This window comes from Hevea brasiliensis, chromosome 2 (genome assembly GCF_030052815.1).
Source record: "Hevea brasiliensis isolate MT/VB/25A 57/8 chromosome 2, ASM3005281v1, whole genome shotgun sequence".
In the NCBI taxonomy this organism is placed as follows: Eukaryota; Viridiplantae; Streptophyta; class Magnoliopsida; order Malpighiales; family Euphorbiaceae; genus Hevea; species Hevea brasiliensis.
The window spans coordinates 105,969,104-105,992,657 of record NC_079494.1 but is presented as its reverse complement, the minus strand read 5'-3'; the positions used below and the strand labels follow the sequence as shown (position 1 = coordinate 105,992,657).

Below are 23,554 nucleotides of genomic sequence, written 5' to 3'. Positions count from 1 at the left end.
CTAAAAAAATTTCTAAATTGTTGTTTTTTAAAAATAAATAAGAAAGAACTCTTAAATATGTGGTAAATGGTAATAAAAATCAACATATAAAATATTATAAAAATATTTTAATTGAACTTTTTTAATTATTTAAATTAATTATTTTTTTTTAAATATTTTTCAAAAATATTGATTATATTGTGTACCAATTAGATAAGTTTTATTTATAAAGTTATAAAATTTTTAGTTTAAATTTTAATATAAGAACGCGATGAAAGTTTGTTATCCTATGTTAATTTGAAATAAAATATTTGAATTATATATAAGATTGAGTAAATTTTTTTTTAAATTTAATTTATTTTTTTATATAAAATTTAAAAAAATTAAATACGTGATTAATTAATGAAATATATTTTGATAATAATTAATAAATAAAATTTCTAATAATAATAATAATAAATTTTCCTTGAAACAAAAGTATCTTGGTGAAGGGGGGCAGACAGGCCTAAATGGTTAGGAAAACAGATAATCAGTGATTAATAAGAAAGTGAAAAAAATCAAAAGAAGCATGTGAGTGGACAATAAGAGAATAGTGGGAAAGATGTGATATATTTTGTCCTTTTATGCTTTAAAAATTGAGGATAATCTTCTTCAATCATGGTTTATCAGAATCCAAGAGAGAAATAAGAAATCAATTCCTACAGGGTATTAATTCTCATCTCAACATTGATTAGACAAGAGCTTAGAGCATGCTTATGGGTTATAATTAAAGGCTAAAGAGATGCCAATCTCCTTTTAATTGGAGGCCAACATCACAAAAATTAACACCAAAACCCTAAAAAGCCAAAGAAATTGACACCCCAATTTTCTTTCTTTTTTTTTTTCAAAAAATAAAATCTCTAAATGAATTAGAATTTAGATCAGTACTCTGACAATTATGTCATGATCAATAACGCACGCGCAATGTCCAAACATCACTTGAAAAGGCTTTCACTTCTCATGAAAATGAAGATAAAAATTTGCACTTAGTTTGCATTCTTAATAAAACCTCTCACTTGTTCAATGCTCTTATTATTACTTAGATAATGAAATATTTCACTATTTATCTCTTTCTTTCTTATTTCTTATTGTTTCTCTTACAATTGTTCACCCCATTAAATATCTGAGAGAATTGTTAAATCACATAAATTTTTAAAGGTAAATTCCCTGTCAAATTTATCAGCATATCAACATAATGATTAGCCTCACGATAAATATATAAAATTTACTTTGATGAATTAGATTTATTCAACTATGTATTTGCCTTCAAAATCCTTCCACGCCATTAAATGGGAAGATCATTGAATGAGATTTAGCTATCAACCACATGCATCGTTTGAATTATTAGTGTTATAATAATATTCCAAAAGAGTTGAAGATAGACTTAAGAATTTTAATTTGGTTAGTCAATTACAATTAGTCATGGTCAATAGAAAAAAAAAAACATGGATTTTTGTGCAATGATAGAGTTTGGTTAGAGAAGAAATGTCCTACATGTAGGTGTGGGTTAGGCGCTCAAATGGCCAAATGCAATGGTTGAAAGCTTGAGATGTAGCCTCATACCAAGAGAACAAGAAGGAACCAAATTCTAATGGTCTTAATTATGAGGACCCACAAGACATGGAACAACCACCTTAATTGAATGAGATAATAAATATTTTTCACAAAAATCACATTAATCTTTTTATCCTTTTCTTTTGAAATTAATAATAGAGGGTGGATAGATAAGCATCCACCCAACCCAAAAGCATTTATGTTCTTTTCTGCAATATAATTTTCATGGGAAGATGATAAGATCTCAAGAATCAAGGAGAAACATATATATATATATATATATTGATTGTGAGCCTGACACAAGAACTAGGATAAGAGTTGAAGACAATTGTGGAATACATGCCATTCCATAATCTTTCTGTTAATCATTGTTATTCTAAATTCTAATTTCTTAAACAAAATAATAACTATAAATTCTAAAAAATTTAATATTTTTTAAATCATAAAATAAATATAGAGAATATCTGTATTTTTTTTTAAAAATACTAATTCCTTTCCAAATTTCTTGCCAATTAACTTATCTCTTTCATAATTTTCTTAATTGCCAATTAAATTGTCTCAATTAATTATTGGTAACATGTGACATTTATATTCCATGTATTCAAGGACACAAAACCTATTTAGCCCTAGCCCACATAGCCCATTGGCCCAATGCTTAATTTATTGCTTCTTTTGGGCATTCATATATAAATATTGTATTTTTATATTATATTGAATTTCATCTAGTTTATATGAATCATCACTTCTTCATTTACTGTAATATTATTAACGTTAATTATTATATACATTGAAAGTATTTAAAAAATAGTATTTTTTATCCTATAGAAAAATAGGCTTTCTCTATAATATAAAGAGCGAATCTTACATAATTATGAGAGATGATGCATTTATATTAAGTGCACATATAATTTATTTATTATTAATGAAATATTTGTATTATGTACAGTGATAACATATAATTCATATTTTTTAACTTAATATATTAATTATAATTTAAATTTTATTTTTTATTTAATTTGATCTTTTAAACAATAATAAATTTTTATTATAACTACTATTAAATTAATTTTTTTTAAATTTTCTCTTAAGTAATTTAATTTAAATAGTACATTTTCAATTAATTTTTGATGCATTTAATTAAAAATAACTTATATATATATATATATACACACACAATAGATTCTATTGGTACTTCTTTAAATATAATAAAATTATTTTATTCATAAAAATAAGATAAATTTTACTGATTTAACTGATCAGATTATTTGAGTCACACCATACCACACCAATCTATCTTAATATAATGTTTTAGAATTATTACTTAAATAATTTTTTCTTCAAAAAATTTTGTTTATTTTTTTAAAAAATTATTAAAAAAAAGTGATTTTTTAGAGATTATTTAAAATATTGTTTTTCATAAGTCTTTTAGAAATACTGTTTCTTTAAAATATTTTTTAGAAAAGTATTTTCTTGAAATTTTTTGGAAAATATTCTTTAAAAATTAAAATAGTTGAAAAATAATTTAAACAAATTTTCTTTAACCAAATAAATTTTTTCCTTAAAAAAGATTGAAATAATTTTTGTAGGAAAGATGCCATAATATAATATAATTTACTAATGAATATAATGTATAAATACATAATTTTTACGTATTAAATAAATTAACAAACAGTTATTAATATTCTACATAACTACAATAATGATAATTGATTAATATTATTATTTTAATTAGACAATAAATGAATTATAATTAAAGAAAAAATAAAATATTAATATAATAATAATTTTAAAAATATATTTTTATTACTTAGTAAGCCAAATTTTTTTAGAGGCTCCTTATGACAGTTTTAAGGAATAAATTTCTCTTTAAAAGTTGCCACGTGATGACTCTAAGATAAAACTTGGCCCGCTATATATATATAGAAAATATATTCATATTGCTTGAATTATAAATTTATATGGTTTGCAAAGCTCTAAAAGATGTATTTTACATCATCGTTTCATTTATAAAAAGCTATTTATAATAAATAATTTAACTTAATTCTCACAATATTATATTATTTAATATTTGATTCATATTTTTTAAATAATTTTTAAAATTTAAAAATTCATCTATAAAATTTTTAAATATAAAAATTAAAAAAAAATCAATTAAATTAAATCATTACAAAATTTTAATTTTCAAACGGTTAAATGAAATGATTTGAAAGATAAATTAAAAATTTTTACCATTCACTTGATATCTTAGTGATTGATAATAACAAAAATATTTTGAAAATTATTCTCTTTCAAATTTACATATTGTATTTTGACGGTGCAAATTGTGTTTATTGGAATAATGATAATCCTTGCAGAATGTAAATGAATTTACGTTTCCCGTGGCTAGGATGGCAAATTGGTTGGGTTTTTACGAGCATTCGATTTAATCGAATTCTAATAGGATGAGTTTTAATATTATATAATTGAATTTGAGATGGATTTGAATTTAAATAAAATACTCATAATAAACCTGAATTTTATATATTAAGTATCTGTTACCTGAATTTATTTATATAAATATTTAATTAAATATAAAATATATATTTTTAATAATAATATTTATAAATTTTTATATATTTTATTTTATATAAAATAGAATTAAAATATTTTATAAAATTATTAAATTTTTAAAATATAAGTTATTAATTAAAATAATTTTTTATATAAAATATTAATTAAAATATATAAAATTAAATGAATTTAAATTTTTTTTAAATAGTAATAATTAAATTTAAAATAAATTAAAATAATTAAAATAAATTTTAATTAAATTTAAGATGAATTTAAATTTTAATAATATTAATTAGATTCAGGTATTCCAGCCGTTGTTGTACCTACCCGTGATCCAGTAGCGTTTTATTTGCAGATGACACTAGACGACGACGTTTTAGCTCATACAATGTAACTAGCCTAGCGTCGCGGTCAACATATCGAAGGGCGAGGATTTAAATGATCGGAACGTCCACGTTCCGCTTTTCTGGTTTGGATTTTAAGCTTTGAAATGAAGGGACACTGTGGAGTCATTTGTTGGGGATGGGTTTTTGCCCTTCTGATAAAATGGGTATGGTTTGTTTCAGCTTCGCTTTTGTTCTTATCTAATTTGATTAAACTTCCAAAATAGACGATCAAAATTTAGGTATTTGAATTTTCTGTATATATCAATGAGGAATTCCTTTTCTATTTTATTTTTCACTGGCATTCTCTTTGTAATTGAATGAATATGCATTTGTTGAAGCTATCGGAATTGGATATTAACTGAGCATGTAACTTTTCTAGCTTACACAGTGTTATGATTTTGAAGCCAATAGTTCTTTTTATGATCCTAAGCTAGCTCGTTTTATGTGAAATTGGCCCTGAAAGTGGCGATTTTGATGATAATGAGAGGAACACGATTCTGTTTTGAGGATTTGTTTTGCTGCTTTGAGTTTTGTATTTTTGAATTTATTCATGATAGTTAGGAGGAATTCAAACTTGTGGAGATTATATTTGATTTTGGCCCTGAAAGCGGGGAGGCTAGCTTTAGATTGTACACCCACCCGTTTTTGTTATTACCAATCCTACCAAGGGGCTGTAGTTGGGAATTGATCTAATAAAGAAATGGCTTGTTAAGTATGTTTCAACTTCTTGTTTCCTCAGGTCGTACAAGGTCATGAGGAACAGCTTGATGATTAATGCATTGTAAAGGGATTCCTTTAGCCATAACAGAAATCATCATTAATATCCATGTGAATTATAGGTTATCTAGGTTGATAAAAGAGCTTCCCCTGTTTCTGTCCAGTGAGCCGAAAATAATGCACGAAGTTAAGATTAGTTCTCCAGTTGAAAGCCAGGGAAATCTAATCTCTACTTCCTAACTGGATATGTGTAGAATGCAATTATGAGGATTTTTGGTCTTTGTATGTATCAAGTGAATATTGCGAGTGTAAATTTTGAAGTTTTGCCTTTGTGAGTGCTAATTATACTTGTTGAGGGGCAACAAAAAGATGGTTCTTTGAAGTTTGAAACAATTGAAGTACAATAATGGCTCTTTATATTGGAATAACCTTTGTTAATGAAGGAGAAATACAGAAGAATTTCACTATAATCTGCAAGAGGAAGCATATTACCAAGGCAAACAGATGGAAATTTCTTCTTGTAGGAAGGATTAAAGGGAGAAGAAAAATAACAAGGAAAAAAAAATCTGTATTCCTTTTATGGGAGCCCACACCATCTCTGTGCCAAACTCTTCTTTGGTGGTTGATTATGATCTCAGCTTGTAGCACAGAGATGATACTGGCTCACTGAATGCATTTAAGGACTGTCCCCTAGTGATTTTACTATACACATGTAACACATCTCTCAATAGCAAAAACCGTTAACAGAAAATAGAAAAGCAATGCCAATCAGCCCACCCTCATCAAAGTTCCTTCAAAATGCAAATACAATTCGGAACCACCTACTTTCTCTGGCACTGCTAGAAGCTGTTTCTTTCTTGAAATGTCAACTTACTTGCTTTTCTTGTCTTTGGTTGAAGAAACAACTTGAATGTATCAGGATCTGTTGTGGATAGGATTTGATCCTTTTCTCACCTGTCTTTTGCTTGATCGATATGGATCAAAGGTCTTGTTTAAACGTGCTGACTTTTTCTGTGTGTTCATACCTTGCATGTTGACTTCCCTAAGAATACGTTGATGGGATGACACAGTCCCTGGAGCATTTTTGCTGTGTCTGATGGCCAAGTCTACACTTTTCAACCCATAAACTTTATTTTGTTGAACTGCTAAGAGCCCCACACAGATAAGAAGAACAAACACTCTATGAGCACTAAATACCATTGTTTCTGATCTGAAACAAGCAAGAAGAACAGAAGTATCTTCTTTTTGTTTAGAGTAATAAGAGAATAAGCACAGATGAGATTGTGAACCTTCTAATCCTATGTTCCATTCCTGTAGATATAAGTCTGTCATTTATCATTGGATTTGTAGGAGGCTTTAAAGCAAAAAGCAGAGAGGGCCCCAAAACACCCAGCCCCAAAGAAATTTTAGATTCACTCAAATTCTAAGCTTATTAAGGCTGTTATGGAAGAATCTGACAAGGATGAATAAAGGGGTAGGTTCCTTAAGTAGCCAAGTGTCTTTTTTCATTTGTATTGTTCCCCTACATCTCTATCATTTGTTCTGCTTATCTCTGGAAACAGGCCTACCAGTCTCTTGGACTGCCATGCCACATCACCTCACCATGCTTATGTGGATATGCCCTGGGGATTAATGTTCTTTCTTAGCCAGTGGTCCGCCCTCCTTGCTCAACTCAGCGCATGTGGATGTCATGCATTTTCACCTTTGGGACCTACTTTGTGCTTTATTGGAATAACAGAATTGTGTTAGCAGTAATAAATTCACATTATTTGAAGATCTTTGTGGGGGTATTTTTGGAAATTATCATTCCTTTGGAACTAAGAAAAGAGGGGTTTTGTTCTTTTAGGGGAGTGACTGGGCAGACACAAACGATGGGGCCACCTAAGAGTAGGACTAGTAGATTGCTACAATGGCAAGCAAGCCATATAAAGAATCATATATGAGAGGAAAGACTGGAATAGAACAGCCCCCAAAGAAATAAACTCTTGCTTTTTTCCATTCTAAGATCTACTCACTTTAGAATTCCAAGCTCTCTTCTCTATACAACAAAAATAACAGTACTTGGTTTCTTGTGCTAAATGTGCTTCTTTTATGCTTTTCTTCGCTCTTCTTTGGGCTGCCATATTCTCAATCACCCATTCAATGATTCAGATGAGACCCACTTCAAGTCTCTCTCTCTCTCTCTCTCTCTCTCTCATATTTGGAAATTTTTCTCGTTTATTTATGAAGACCATCTTTTCCTTTATTTCTCTTTTCCTTTACTGTTGCTGTTGTTCCTATATTATAAATCACATGCAACTAGGAACATTCTAAAGCATATGTTCCTTGCACTTTATCAAAATCGGCTGATAATTTATTTATTTATTGTGCCTTGAAACGAAGGGTGATTACTAGTCCTGGTCTAAGCAACAACCACAACTTGAATGTGTTGTTAATGTGCTGATTCTCTGCTTTTTTATCCTCCAATTAAAGTAAAGGAGCTAAATGAGTTGTTGCTTTCTATTCTATCTTATTCTCCATAAGGTTTAAATCCTCCCCTCGTGGTGGGTGCCACGCTCACAGAGAATGAAGAAAGATCACATGTATGTATTTTCCTCCATGTGGATGGCAATACATCCTTCTTAACTTATTTATATACATGCAATATTTGTTGAAGCAGATAATGTGCATGATCAATATATTGATCTACATTGAAGTTTTGCATCATGTATGAGTGCATTAGTGGACAACAGGTTTCCAATGTATATAAAAATTTTAGGGTTAGATAATATGCTCTTAGATTTTTGCTTACTATATTGTTTTAACTTTTAAAATCACGCACACCTTAATTCTTTAGTTAAAATAATATATACTTTAATATCAAAGCTTCTAAATAGAATAACTATATTCTCGAGGTTACATAATTTACACATTTTATCATCTTTACTATTTAGGACGGACATGTACCAAGTAAAGGTAAATCCCAGCTATGGGCCTCTCAGATGAGCATGAAAATAAGTAATTTATGTATACTCGTATTATTACATCTCTGAAAGCAGTTGAGCACAGCAGCCTCTGAAGATGGTGTTCTTGTCCATCATAGTCTCCTCAGAGGATGCTGAAAGCAATGCTAGTTCCCAAGTTGGGGTTAAAAAATATATATTGATAATGGGGTCTTATGCAATTATATTTAGTCAGTAGTACGGGTGCGTACTTTGTTAAATCTTATATATCTTATGTTAAATTGCTTATCATAAGAATCTTAATAGTTCATAATGGGCCATATGTTCACCAAAAGAGAAAATTTTGAATATTTAAGCTAAATGTTTAAACTAAAATTTGAAGGGAAACTCTGCACATTATAGGTCTATGGCTTTGTAGATTCTCGAGGTTGGTCTTAAAGCGGTGACTTTTCTTTAGTATTTAGATTTATAATGAGAACTAAGTGCCCTAAGGTAATCACTTCATCCATTCTATATCTTGACTAAGCCACCATAGCAAAGATGCAAAAGAAGAGTGCCAAAGCAAGTTAAAGATAAAAGCATAACTGGGTTTGCAATTTCTTATTGATTATCCTTTGTTTTGGAACTTTGTTTCAAAATTGTTGATGATGAAATCCACAGAACATGTGGGACACTTCAAAAATCAGCACATTTCAATTATGGTACAGTACATAAGCGGTGGCTATCATCCATCAATCATTTGTAACTGCATCATAAAGCATCATCCATTTTATAATAACAAAGTATTCCACAATTAATGACAAATTAATAAATAAATTTACATTGGTAAATTGGTTTGAACCTATTAAGTTGGGTTGAAAAGGAGTATTCATGGAGATTCAGCATCAAAATATTGAGCAATGGCTGGGTGTTTGTTGTAATGCAAAGAAAGCAGAAGCTGCAAACAGAATGTTACCTAAACACAAGTAAAGGAAGATGCTTCCTTATTCCTTGCTGTAAACCATGATTATGCCATGAGTATGCCAGAATTATATGTGCTTGCAGCTTCATCAACAATTGCAAAACACTATTCCCCAAAAATAAACGATTACAAATGTACAAACGATTATAAAAATAAAAGAGAGAGAGAGAGAGAGAGAGAGAGAGAGAGAGAGAATTATAAAGTTATGCCAACTAGTGGGAGGGAGAATCCACTGAATTCAACTATGAGAATGAGTGAACATATTTTTAAGCTATTTGATTGAATTTAAATATTCATATGTACTCATGTTTGAATTCCAGTATCACTTATTTATTCTTTTTGTTTTTAATGCATTTTAAGTAAATAATTTAAGTAAATAATTTATTAATTTTATCATATTATATTCACCATTATATTATAAGTATCTTAATTAACTTTATCTGCTATAAGTATAATATCTTTTTCAGATTCCAAATTTCCCTTTGATTGGATTTCCCTCAATCAAATCACTTTAATCGGATGTCCCTAAATCTCAACAGAATTCTATTCAATGCCTATGTAAAAAGTTTAAATCTCCATAATCAGGAATGCCATTTTTTTTCTAATTAGTCTTGTACACTTATTCTCCTATATTTATTTTGTAGGTTCATACCTGTGAGGAATTTCTAGGGACTACAATAATATTGAGAAAAATTTTAATTTCAGCTCAAATTAGAATTTATTCAATTTTCAAAATTTTATTTTAAATATTGAAAAAAACGATTTATTTTTTACACACCTTCATTTAAATGTTTCTCTACATTCATAGTTTTATGTGTAGCATGCATATAACGTATGGTATAATAAAATTAAAAATTTCTAATAAATGAAAGAAAAGATTAAAAAATCGTAAAGGATGGACCTTGGAAAATGAATGAGAATGGGAAACAACTAGGGCTGAGCATCAGTGCGTTGGATTTATTTTGAATTAAAAAACTGAAAAATTGAATAAATTGAAATTTACAGTGAATTAAATCAAATTGAATTAAATTAAAAATAAAATAAAATCAAACTAAATTAACTAAACTTGATTCTATTCAATTTCATTCAGTTTATCAATTTGGATTTCATCTTTAGCTTTTTTTAAGACTTATTTTCAACTCATTGTAAACCTAAATTTAAATTATATTATATATTTTTAATCCTAATTTAAGACTTATTAATAAATAATTTTAAAAAATAAATTATTTAATTCAATTCTATTATATTATTAACATCGAATTGAATTAAATCAAACTGACAAAAACAAATCAGTTTAATAGAATTTTTTTAATTTGTACCTCAACTCAAGAAATGACCCTTTAATGCCATTCTTAGGAATTAGGTAGCGCTGCCCGGACGTTACCTTGAGGGGAATTCCCCAACCATCAAAACGAACCCGTCTGAGGTGGAATGCCCTGCTATTCTACATGTCACACAAACAAAAAGCAGTGCTGACTGACTGGTGAGGCAGAGGTTCTGAAAATTAAATTCAATGGTAACAATTGCAAAATTGGCATTGCAGGCAAAAAAACAAAGATGCAATTGAAGACAAATGCCCATATTTAACAGCGAATTTAGATATAAAAAATACTTCGGCTCCTCATGTAAAGGCGTCATATGTACATATTATGGAAAGGAGAAACAAGATATGAGTGCCAAGTGACAACATCATTCACACTTTTTTTTTTTTTTGGATTTTAATACAAACCTTATTGATTGGAAATTCTCTTTCCAATTATCCTCTCCCTCAGTTTTTCCTAATTAAACAGGTTCCTGGTGTGGAGCTACATGAGGTCCTGATGCTATTGTGAAATGCAGACCCCTTCGATGGCCCGATTGGAGCACAAAAGCAACTTGTGTTGCTGCCAGTTCTGCAGCTTCCTGTATCACCAAATTATACCAATTTTAGTATGATTCATGTTACAAAATGATGTGAAAAGATAGCAAACAGAACAGAGTACCTGTCTTTGTCTCCGCTGTTGCAAGATACTGATGGCCCAAGCCATGATGTAACAGGGTAAAAGAAAACCAGCTGCTCGTAGCAAGAAAAGCTGCCAAGGACCAACCAATCCATAAGAATGAAGAACCGTACAATCAACTGAATGCCAAATAAAGCAGATGGGCATGGACACCATAGATTGTAAGAGTAGAATGTTATGATTCAACTTACAGAGAAAAAGGTAGGCACATCATCATCATTTCCATCAGCATCTGTAACAATCAATGCATGCCGCACGAGTAGAAGGGCCATTAACTAATAAGAAAAAAAAAACAGTAAGCATCGAAAGCAAATCTAAATTATATAAGAAAAGACACTAGTAAGAGAACTTGTAACGAGGTATCGTAGGTGGCATGTCCAGGTGTCCAACATCTCCAAAGTATAGATTAAGTAGGTTTTCCCTCAAATGCTAAAATATCAAACGTCATTAGTTATTGTGAAAACATAATCATTTTGTAGAAGAAAATAAAACTTCCAAGCAAAGGACAACCATAATGATAAAACAAATAACTTTCTTCATTTAATCAAGCCTGCCATTCAATATTATCCTTAGCCTTCCTCATTCCATAAAAGAAATGACATATTGGTCTGATCAGCATGCAGCAGAAACACAAAATTTACAGTTACATGTCAAAGTTCTACATAATTATGAGGGTGAATTTGTGAATCAAAAGGCATACGATTAGAGCAGCTGAACGGCAAAATGCGGCTCCACTAGCATTTGAAGCAGCATAATCATCATACTCAGCTTCCAGAAAATGACGTTCTGCTTCTGCAATTGCCAAAAGGCGAGGATCACGCAGATCCAGAGGAGTGCCAGAGATGGTCCAGCCTCCACTGCAAAAAATATAATTAATCAAAATGTTAAAAAAAAAAAAAAAAGTGTGATGAAGCAAAAAACCATCATTTATAAGTGCCTGACGTAAATGACAACTCTAATACAGATCCCAATGGATCAATGGGCATTTCGGACGTGCATCAAATTTATCTAAAAAGGGGGGAAAATATGATCATATACAATTTCCAGAAGAAAAGCGAAATTGGAAAAAATTGCATAAAATTTTCAAAGATATAAGAGAGTTTTGCCCTACCCAATATCAAAAGCAGCGTCTTCAGAGCGAGGTGGACGAGGTGGAGCAGTATAACCAGGTTGGTAAGGCTATACATCAAACCCAAGGGAACATGAATAATCAAGTCTAAAATGTCGCAATATATTTATAAAATATATTCAAGGAATTAGACAAGAAATACTGAGTATTGACTACTGACGGAGATGATAAACAATTCAGTACACATTAGAAGCTAGTACAAAAGGAAAAAGATATTCACGAGCAATCAACAGTATGATTAAGTTTGTAACAATATAAGCACCATGAGCATGAGAAATTCAGGAACATTTTTATGCAAGTGGTCACAATTCATTATCATTTGTTGTATAGAAGAACAAGATGGTAGTTTGTTGTATGACGCATCATAATAGTTTACAGTCCAATGGATTAAAAATCAAACTTACTATTTGCTCACTTTTTTTTGGGCTTTAACAGCTTATTTGTTGCTATTTGTGTTTTGTTCATAGGAGAGGGCCATTTGGATTTGATTATGTATGTTTGAAGGCGAAAATATGAAAGCTCATGTGGTCATACTTAGTTAAATGAGAACATAAAGCAAGCATGTGGCTCAGGACACATGACAACCAATCAGCAAGAATACTCAATGAACATACCTGATGACATATCTCACAAGTGATATCTCCTTTCTCATTACACCAGTGCTGAACACACTTCCTATGAGCGTACTGGATAAAAAAAAATAATACAAAAAAATTTGCAGCCATTAACAAAAGGTAAAAATGTCGAACAAAAAGAATAATAACATGAGTAAGTCTATGGAAAACTGAAGCTTATATACCAACTGCCAACGGCTGGATTAGCAAAATTTGAACTACTGACCAATCACTTTAGGATTGATCCTGTTGATAATTTAACACAATGGTTAAAGAATTGGAGCTCATATGAAATTAAGCTCTCTTGGCATTCTCCAAATAAAACAAAAATTGCACATAAGAGATAGCAAAAGATAAAATTCACAGAATTATGCCGGTAGTTCAAGAAATTCCTTCCATCCAGAATCAGAACCGTGAATAACAAAGTAGACCGTAGGTATTAACGACATTAGAAATACTGGTTATAATTATCTGGCTCCAAATGTCGTGCAAATAATACGAAATTAGAGAAAATCTATCAATCTATTTTACAAAGCAAAAACAGAAAATTTTGAAATGATGTGCAAAAGCAATCGCAAAAATAATGCAATCCCTCAACAGAACAACAAAATTTATGCCTTAGCTCAACAAATAGATAGACCATTGTAAATGGGCGCTAGCCAATAATCAACGTATGTGCGGAAGATCCATCATTCAAAATTAGCTTGTGTGTAAGCCATGGATTGACCAAATAAATAAATTTCTAAAGATAAATCAATTTATACCCTGAGGCTTCCGCTGCAGGCACAGGGAATCTCCAGGTTGTTAACCGAATCTTCTTCCTGGCAAATGCGGCACTCGGAGACCTGAATCAACGGCTCCTCTTCCTCCCCCTTTTCCTGGTATTGGTTCCTCTGGTGGCCCGGACCAACAGCGTCGCTTCCCTCATTGGGCGTGGAAGAAGAGGCCTCCAGAGCCATCTGAACAGCCGGGGGCCTCATAAGGTGGTCGACGTACAACACGACGTGATCACTCATCATGAAAAATGAAATCCTCCTCTAGGGATTCTCCTCCAAATAAAATGAAATGAAAGAAAAAAAGAGATTGAATAAGGGATGGGAAAAATAGGCTTAACATTCAAGAGAAAAAGGAGTGATAGAAACCTTAGATCACGCTATTGCAAACAGCGGATCTCAGGTTTCGCAGAAATTTCAAAGAGAGAGAGGAAAGAACAGAAAAATAAGAGAAAGAGAAAGTAGAATAAAGAATTCTCCTGGGCAAGAAAATTCTGTATTTATGGGATTTGATTCCAGAGAGGAAAATCCGAGTTTTCTTTTTCTATTTCTAATGATATCATTACCATATCAACCAACCAAAAAAAATTAAATTTTTTGAAAAAAATTATGTAATTTTATGGATTAAATTGCGATTTATTATTTTTTTTAAATTATAGTTTTTTTTTTTTATTAACTGCCTGATTTTCCTCTTGCCCATATAGATTTGTGTTAAGTGGGGGTGTGTGATTCTTATTCGATTTAGAATTTGTTTATAAATTAAAATTACACTGAAATTTTGACATAATTTTAATTTGATTTTTCATTATTTTAATTTTAATTTGATACAATTTCGATTCAATTTTCAATTCTTAATTTTTAAAATAATTTTATGTAATTATTTTTTTAAAAAAGTCATATTTAAATTAATATTTAAATTTTTAATTAAATTATTAATACATAATATATTTTTTAATTATTTTTAAATATATAATATTTAATTATAAAATATATATATATATATAAATTACAATTAAATTATAACTATTTATTAATTATGTATATTTAATTATAAGATATCAATATAATTATAAATTAATATATAAATAATATAATAATACATTAAAAATTATAAAATAATTTAATATATTTATAATTAAAATTATTAAAAAATATAAAAAAAATTAAATATAATATTAATTTATATTTAGTATATATATATTTAATATAATTTCTGTACGATTTTAGTAATATTTCAGTTTAATTTTTAATAAAATATTATAATTAAATTAAAATATCAAAATAATTTCGTTCCAATAACAATTCGATATAGTTAGAAACTCTCCACAACCATACACAACCTTTGTGTTTTTCAAAGGCCTGGATTCCTGTCTTTTTCTCTCGGAGTTACCTTCTTGCATGCAAATGTAATTGAGAAAAACAACAAATAAGAAACAAAAACTCACTATATAATTATGGTGGTACATGCATGTTTAATATTTTTATTAAATATATAATTTGTTAAAATAAAAAAAATTAGGCATATATTAATGATAAATTTATATATTAAAAAATAATAATGGAGGAAATGGCACTCGTGATCTGAGGCAATAACTTCAGTTTGTATATTGTGGAGTGAAATGTAAACATGTGTTTCCCCTCTAAAAAAAATTATGTAATAAAATAGAGATTAATTATTAATAAATTTTAACTCAATAATATTAATAATTTTTAATATTATAAAATTTTAAATTTAAATTTTAATAAAAATTTATTATATAAAATTGAATCTTGAATAATAGGAGGTGAAAGAAAGAATTTTTGGGAAAAGGAATAGAATATGATTGGCGGTGGATCAAAAAGTTTGGTCCAAAAACTGACGTGGCGACTTGTGAGTGGACTTATAATGACCTTCCTGCCACAGCCGTCTGTTTCTCATAATTCAAATTTCTTATTTCTTTTATTTCTTATAATTTAAATATATTAAATTTAACTTTTAATTAATTTTAAAAATCAAGAAAAATGATAATTTTGAAAAACAAATTAAAATAGTGGCTTATAAATCCAACAACTATTTTGCTTTGACTCCTTGAGGAAAAATTCTTATATTATATTTAATTTTTTTGGTAAATCATCAATAAGTAATCAAATTCTTTTTAATTTATATAGTGTGATATTTCTATAAATAATGATTTCTCTTTAATAATATAAGATTTTTTACAAAATTTAAAGGTTATGAATATATATATATATATATATATATAATTTAGGGAAAATTGTATCTAATTTTTATTTTATTTTTTTAATCTAACACAAAGTTTGGAAAGTTAAAGAAGTAATTGATATTTGATATTGAAAATTTTGAACTATAAACAAATTTATTAATATAAAAATTTAGGAAATTATGTTAATTTTTATAATATAATCTCAATTCTCAAATAAAATGTGCTGTTAAATTTGAAATTATTTTTATATTGATGAGATTTATATATAAGTACTGATAATAAAGTTATCGTCAAATGTATTCAGAAAATGATGAATAAAAAAAATTATTATAATATAATTGTGATAATTTATAATAAGAATAATTTTATCTATTTGTGATAATTTTATTTTATCTATTTATAGTGGATAATTTCTTAAAAAAATTAATATTTTTATCAATGTGAAATTTTAATAACTTTTTTATTCTCATAATCTTATTTTTAATATTGAAATTAATTTCATCATACTCAAATTATTAAAAAAAAAAGTTTATTTCATATGTTAGAGCCATATCATTTATCTTATTTAATCTATAAATTTAATTGAATTTATTTTCATGATTATTTTAAGAAAATTTAGATTTAAGATAAATTAAATAATTCTTTTAATTTTAGGCTACCAATATATTTTAATTTCATAAATTCATAATATTAAACATTCATTGTATTTTTGAATTAACAATAATTCCATTTAATTTTTAGCAAGTCATTCTTTTTTTTAAATTCTCTTATCAATTTTATTTATTTTTTCATTATATATTTTAATTAGATCCCTTAAGTTAAATTTTTACGTTCGTCACTGCATATAATAATTTCTTTATTTCTTTATTTATTGGATGGAATTTGGGACATTGTTAATCCGGGAAGAGTCAGAAAATTAAATCAATTGGAGCAAAAGGATTTTATTTTGCTCAATTCAAATGATGATAAAGATTTTTTTATATAAAAAAATTAACAATTTATTATCAAAATAAAAGGCAAAATTTATTTTTACAAAAACTGTCCAAATAAGCTCTAAAAATTTTAAAACTTTGCCCCGCGGTCCTTAGCAATATTACTAGGCTATTGCAAAAAGAATTATAATTTTCTGAACTACCACGAATATTTTATGAATTTTTAATCCTATTTAAGCACTAGAAAATTACGAAAAAACAAGATTCGGGTTTACCTTTGCCGATTCTGACTCAGGGGACGCGCTCGGGACGTCTGACAATGGTGGGATAGCCAAAACCTTGATTCAATTTGGAGACTTTTTCTGGTAGCCGGTCTGTCTAGCTGAAAATTCACAAACTCAGACAACTGTCGAATTTTCGCGAATTGAAGATACCTACATGAAGCCCACAACACGGGGGTTAGTACATAAATTTTATGAAATTTTCTAAGCTCATTAAATGCTCGAAAAAACATTGCGAAGTTCTGTAGGACCCACCGAAAAATGGTATCGGAAAAATTTGAAATTTATATAGCTGCGAAGCTCTCGACGAGTGGAGTGCTTTGGTACTCTTGGTTTTCTCGTGGAGTTCACGATTTGCGAGAAATCTAGCCCAAAAGTCAAAATGGGCTAAAACTTCCCGGACAAAAATTGAATAAATCGCTCGATGGATTTCGGTGTTCTTAGTGTCTATGGAAAGCTTTCAACGAGTAGATGAATTTAGACACAAGACCCGATCCGATTGATGGCCGAATCGGCCGGATTTCGGTCGGGAAGACGAAGCGGCGCTTGCATGTCACGTCGCTTCAGGCGCCTTTTTTCGGCATTCCAGGCGGCGGCTGGGGACGGGTGCCCGCGGGCTGGGGTGGCAGGGGAGGCGGCGGGGCGGCAAGGGGAGGAGGTAGGAGAGAGAAAAAGAGAGAGAATGAGAGGGAGGTCGGGACGCGCGCGGGGAGGAAGAAAAAGGAAGAAGCTGGTCCGATTCGATCGGTCCGATTCGATTTGACCGGTTCGATTCAGAATACAAAATTTTAAATTTTTATTTTGCCTTGGAACCAAAAACGAGATCCAAAAATTTCAGAAAACTCAAAAAAATTCGTAGACTCTAAATATATTTTTAGTTTTGCCACGTGGTCTTTAAATTAATTTTGAAAAATCATCAAAGTTTATATTTTCGAAAAATGAAATCTGATTTCGAAAATTTGAAAAATCTCAAAAAATTTCCTAAAATTTAAATAAAATTAAAACATCAAAATTCGTAGACTCTAAATATATTTTTAGTTTTGCCACGTGGTCTTTAAATTAATTTTGAAAAATCATCAAAGTTTATATTTTCGAAAAATGAAACCCGATTTCGAAAATTTGAAAAATCTCAAAAAATTTCCTAAAATTTAAATAAAATTAAAACATCAATATTTGCCCAAAAATAATAAATTTAAAAATTAGGAGCGTTACATTAAATTTAAATTTTAATAAAAATTTATTATATAAAAAATATGTAAAATATTTGAAAATTAATATATATATATATATACACACACACACAAAAGCTAAAGACTAATAAAAAAATTATTGACCAGAATTTAACAATTGTATTCACCTTTAAGTAATATTTAGTACAATTAAAAAATAATAATTTTACTTAAAAGATAAAAAATATTTAAAATTTCACTTCAATCTATCTTTTTTAATTATTAGTGTATATTAAATATTTGAAATTTTATTTTAAAAATAAAATTAATTTTATGAAATAAGACCTAGCTGAATTTAAAATTTCATTTTAACTCATGGAGTGTCAAATTTTATGCACATGTATAATTTTCTACCCATTGGCGTATGTGCCTCATCATATTAGGTCTTGGGCCATTCCATACTTTTTGGATGTATTATTCAATTATAAGGTGCTTTCTAAACCTAATATGAAACTATATGCTTTGCCACCAATATCTGTTTGTAGCATTCCCTGATTCTCTTAATTAGTTTCTCTAATCTGCAAAGCTAAACAATTAGGGCACTTCTAAAGATTGTTCTATGCGTACTTATGCCGGTTGCCCTGATACTGTGGCTGGTACTCAGCATTGTCGGAAGTAGGGTAGCTGGTGCACTATGTGGCTTTCTTCCACCAGTATAGGCCACTTTTGATGCAATTGAAGATGGGAAGACTAAAGAGCCTTATCACGGTTTTGCTGTGTGTATAAATACCATTTATTGATGATTTTATTATATATATATATATATATTTTTTTTTTTATTCTTTTGCTCTCCTCACAGATAATTAAGAATGGATATATTAATGAGCTAAGGTGGGCACTGAGCTCCCCTAGGATTTTAAAATTTGTCAGACGTCAGGAGCAAGCCCACACTAGGGCTAGGGGGGCGGCGAGGATTGGGCTCCCTTGGAATTTTAAAAATATATATATATCGGTAAGTTAGAATTTTTAAGAGAGAGAGAAATTGAATCTTGAATAATAGGAGGTGAAAGAAAGAATTTTTGGGAAAAGGAATAGAATATGATTGGCGGTGGATCAAAAAGTTTGGTCCAAATACTGACGTGGCGACTTGTGAGTGGACTTATAATGGCCTTCCTGCCACACGCCTCTGTTTCTTATAATTCAAATTTCTTATTTCTTTTATTTCTTATAATTTAAATATATTAAATCTAACTTTTAATTAATTTTAAAAATCATGAAAAATGATAATTTTGAAAAATAAATTAAAATAGTGGCTTATAAATCCAACAACTATTTTGCTGTGACTCCTTGAGGAAAAATTCTTATATTATATTAAATTTTTTTGGTAAATCATCAATAAGTAATCAATTTCTTTTTAATTTATATAGTGTGATTTTCTATAAATAATGATTTTTCTTTAATAATATAAGATTTTTTACAAAATTTAAAGGTTATGAATATATATATATAATTTAGGGAAAATTGTATCTAAATTTTTTTTTTAATCTAACAGAAAGTTTGGAAAGTTAAAGAAGTAAATGATATTTGATATTGAAAATTTTGAACTATAAACAAATTTATTAATATAAAAATTTAGGAAATTATGTTAATTTTTATAATATAATCTCAATTCTCAATTAAAATGTGCTGTTAAATTTGAAATTATTTTAATATTAATGAGATTTATATATAAGTACTGATAATAAAATTATCGTCAAATGTATTCAGAAAATGATGAATAAAAAAAATTATTATAATATAATTGTGATAATTTATAGTAAGAATAATTTTATCTATTTGTGATAATTTTATTTTATCTATTTATAGTGGATAATTTCTTAAAAAAAATTAATATTTTTTACCATTACTTACAAAAATTTAATGAACAATGGGACTACATTTTATTATTTGAAATTTAAATTGTTAGAAAAAATTATCAAAGAGAAGTCTAACACAATTTTCTCTATTTTTTTTTATCAATGTGAAATTTTAATAACTTTTTATTCTCATAATCTTATTTTTAATATTGAAATTAATTTCATCATACCTAAATTATTAAAAAAAAAAGTTTATTTCATATGTTAGAGCTATATCATTTATCTTATTTAATCTATAAATTTAATTGAATTTATTTTCATGATTATTTTAAGAAAATTTGGATTTAAGATAAATTAAATAATTCTTTTAATTTTAGGCTATCAATATATTTTAATTTCATAAATTCATAATATTAAACATTTATTGTATTTTTGAATTAACAATAATTTCATTTAATTTTTAGCAAGTCATTCTTTTTTTTAAATTCTCTTATCAATTTTATTTATTTTTCATTATATATTTTAATTAGATCCCTTTAAGTTAAATTTTTGCTTCCCTCACTGCATATAACAATTTCTTTGTTTCTTTATTTATTGGATGGAATTTGGGACATTGTTAAACTGGGAATGAGTCAGAAAATTAAATCAATTGGGAAAAAAGAATTTTATTTTGCTCAATTCAAACGAAGATAAAGATTTTTTTTTATCAAAATAAAAGGAAAAAATTATTTTTGCATTGTATGTGCGGCACAAATTGCAAGTGAATCATGTAAAGTTGCATCTCAAAGTTAAACAAATGATACATGATAACTGTTTATTGAGTAAAAAAAATATTATAATGGATATAAACTTTCAATATGTAAAACATTTGAATAAAAAAATAATTTTATAAAATAATAAATTATCACTGTACTCTTAAATTTACAATTGTCCTCAACGAATGTTCATTTTCTGATAGCGTTGTTTGTTCATTTCATTATTAAACTATTAAAAATATCATTCAATATATATAATTAAAGAATCATTCAATAACTTATCTCCAATTCGATTGTGCATTCAAGTTTTCACAATTTTCATTGCAGAAAAAATACCCTTTTAATATTTGTACAGTTGTAATAAGTAATATCAACATTAATTATACAAATAAACAAACTAATGAATATATTAGATTTTTCATATATTACAAGTTAATTATCAAAATAATAATAAGTACAATAATTACAAATATAAACATCAATTATTATATTATAAAAATAATAATTATCAAAATAATAAGTTTAAATTTATTAAATATAATAATATTTTAAACGTCATATAAAAAATTATATATATATATATATATATATATATATGAGATTTTTAAAAAAATTAGTGGATCAACTGACCCAACTCAATGTATGGTAGATCTGCCCTTGCTGTTAAAAATTGTTTCATTATTGCTCGTGATTTTGGAGATTTTCCTTATCATTCTTATTTATTATATACAGATGAGCTACAAGCCTACAACAACCACAACCTTCAGATAGAAAATATTATGAGATTAGGTTTTCATCTTTTTTACTTTTTCCCCTTTTCTTTAAGAAACAAAAATTACTTCAATTTTGTTCCGATTCATCTCATTTACTCAAGCCAACAAGGGCTAACAACCTTATGTTAAACTACACCCGTTAATACATCTTAGCTAGAACCAAAATTCAAAACGCAGTTACTGAATAAGAAAAATATTGGTTTTTCTCTTGAAATTTTCTCTCCAAGTAGCCCTTAGTCTCTAAGTCTCGGTCTCCGTCTTCGACCATCTAGTGGCTGCCTTTGCCCTCGGTGCACGGGGGGTCTCCATCCCCTTATCCTGGATGTGGGTAACTTTCCCTACCTTCGGGTAGGGTGGTTATGCATTAATAAATTTGCTTTGAGTTACTTTGGCAATAGATTTGCAATTATGGGAAGAAGGCTTTCTCGATCTCCTTATAGAGCTTTGTCTTTGATTTGTTTTGTGCCTGGGTTTTTGCAGCGCATGGGCTACCAAAGGGCCTCTTTTGGCTTCTTTGGGTCTTCTAGCTGCATGCAGGGGATGCTCTTTATCATGTCCTAATTTCTGAGCCAGACCGGCACTAGGACTTGGGTCAGCATAAGGCCTCCGAAACTCGTAGTAAGTCTAACTATTTATAGCATAATCATAAAGCCCATAAGTGTAGTCCAAATTCAAAAAAACAAATGGACAGAGTCTGATCATGAATTGGACTATCCAACGGGAAGCTTTAGCTCACCTGACCTGTAGACATATAAAACAATAATATGGGGAGCTCAGCTTACCCTCACAATCTTCGAAATAGATAAATAAACAATTGGGAGCTCAGCTCCCTCTATTTACAGAAATAATTATTACATACATCCAAAAAATCTCCCATAATTAAGTTTACAACTCCAAAAAATTAAGTTATTACAAATCCAATTAAAAATAATACGCTACTGGTACATGCGGAGTTCTAGAATTGAAGCAAAGATAATAAAATCACAACTAAACTTTTATGGTTAAATCTGTGAGAAAACAAAGCAGGTTATTCTCAATAAGACCACTTATCACTTGAGGAAAAATAGATGAACAGGGGTGAGCATTTGACTCATAAAGTAAGATATTGATTTTAAATGTAATTTCTATAACTAATTAAATCTAATGCATCCCTATGTATGAAGTGTAACATATTCACATAATTTCAAATAATTCAAATAATATTAACACAAAAGATAATTTGGAGCACTCGCACACTTGTATGTCACATCAATATATATATATATGGAAGTTGATGTCTTATACAGCTCTTTTAATTTTAATACCTGTCAGTGAGGTCAATTCACGTCGAACTTTCTCTTAATAATCTTGTTGCAAGGTGTTTTGCGGTCGCCTGGACGAACACTCACCGAAATGGGAAAAGTGAGGAGTCGCCACTTTAATTTTGAGGGAAATTAAAGAAAACCATTTGTGAAAGTAAATTAAAATGAAACCACTTCAAAAACAGAGATTCTAGGTTCAGGGTCCGTAAACGGGTGGGGAAGGTGTTAGGCACCTCACCTCATCCCTCAACGAGGGTAAGCAGATTTAACTTCACGTTCTTTATAGTTAGGAGGGTTTGACTGGAAATGTTAATCCTTTTGATAAAAGGAATATTTGATTTTTCACTAATCCGGATTACCCAGATACATAAGTAAATGAGACAACCTTAGTGAGTTGCTATTGCGTATTTGTTTTATTTTAGGGGGATCATCTTACGTATTTGTTAAAATTTAATTTGGAAATCGGATAAGAACTCTCCTCCGATCTCTTTAAAATATTTGTTAAAATTTTTAAGTGAGAACCGGATAAGAACTCTCCTCCGATCTCTTTTTAAATATTTGTTAAAATTTTTAAGTGAGAACCGGATAAGAACTCTCATCCGATCTCCTTTTAAATGTTTATTAAAATTTTTAAGTGAG

General features: G+C 28.7%; 1 protein-coding gene and 1 long non-coding RNA gene across 2 annotated transcripts; one reads left to right on the top strand and one right to left on the bottom strand.

Moving 5' to 3' along the window:
* Nucleotides 1-4,504: 4,504 nt before the first annotated feature.
* LOC131174416 (uncharacterized) lies at nt 4,505-8,427 on the top strand. Its single transcript, XR_009144697.1, has 3 exons — nt 4,505-4,672; nt 7,749-7,807; nt 8,159-8,427. It is a non-coding gene; the product is annotated as an uncharacterized LOC131174416 (long non-coding RNA).
* A 2,264-nt stretch (nt 8,428-10,691) lies between these two features.
* LOC110638781 (uncharacterized) lies at nt 10,692-14,205 on the bottom strand. Its single transcript, XM_021789464.2, has 7 exons — nt 13,636-14,205; nt 12,872-12,943; nt 12,240-12,307; nt 11,829-11,985; nt 11,320-11,403; nt 11,111-11,200; nt 10,692-11,030 (listed from the first exon to the last, which is right to left on the bottom strand). Exons 1-7 carry the CDS (start codon nt 13,888-13,890, stop codon nt 10,911-10,913), a joined length of 846 nt encoding a protein of 281 aa, XP_021645156.2. The 5' UTR covers nt 13,891-14,205; the 3' UTR covers nt 10,692-10,910.
* Nucleotides 14,206-23,554: the final 9,349 nt, after the last annotated feature.

What these genes read in the sequence shown, in the direction of transcription:
- LOC110638781 (XM_021789464.2), bottom strand. Translation starts at nt 13,890, where the DNA reads ATGATGAGTGATCACGTCGTGTTGTACGTCGACCACCTTATGAGGCCC. An exon ending in CCTGCAGCGGAAGCCTCAGG is followed by an intron (nt 12,944 to 13,635) that starts GTATAAATTGAT and finishes TTTTTTATCCAG; the next exon opens with TACGCTCATAGGAAGTGTGT. An exon ending in CTTGTGAGATATGTCATCAG is followed by an intron (nt 12,308 to 12,871) that starts GTATGTTCATTG and finishes TTTGATGTATAG; the next exon opens with CCTTACCAACCTGGTTATAC.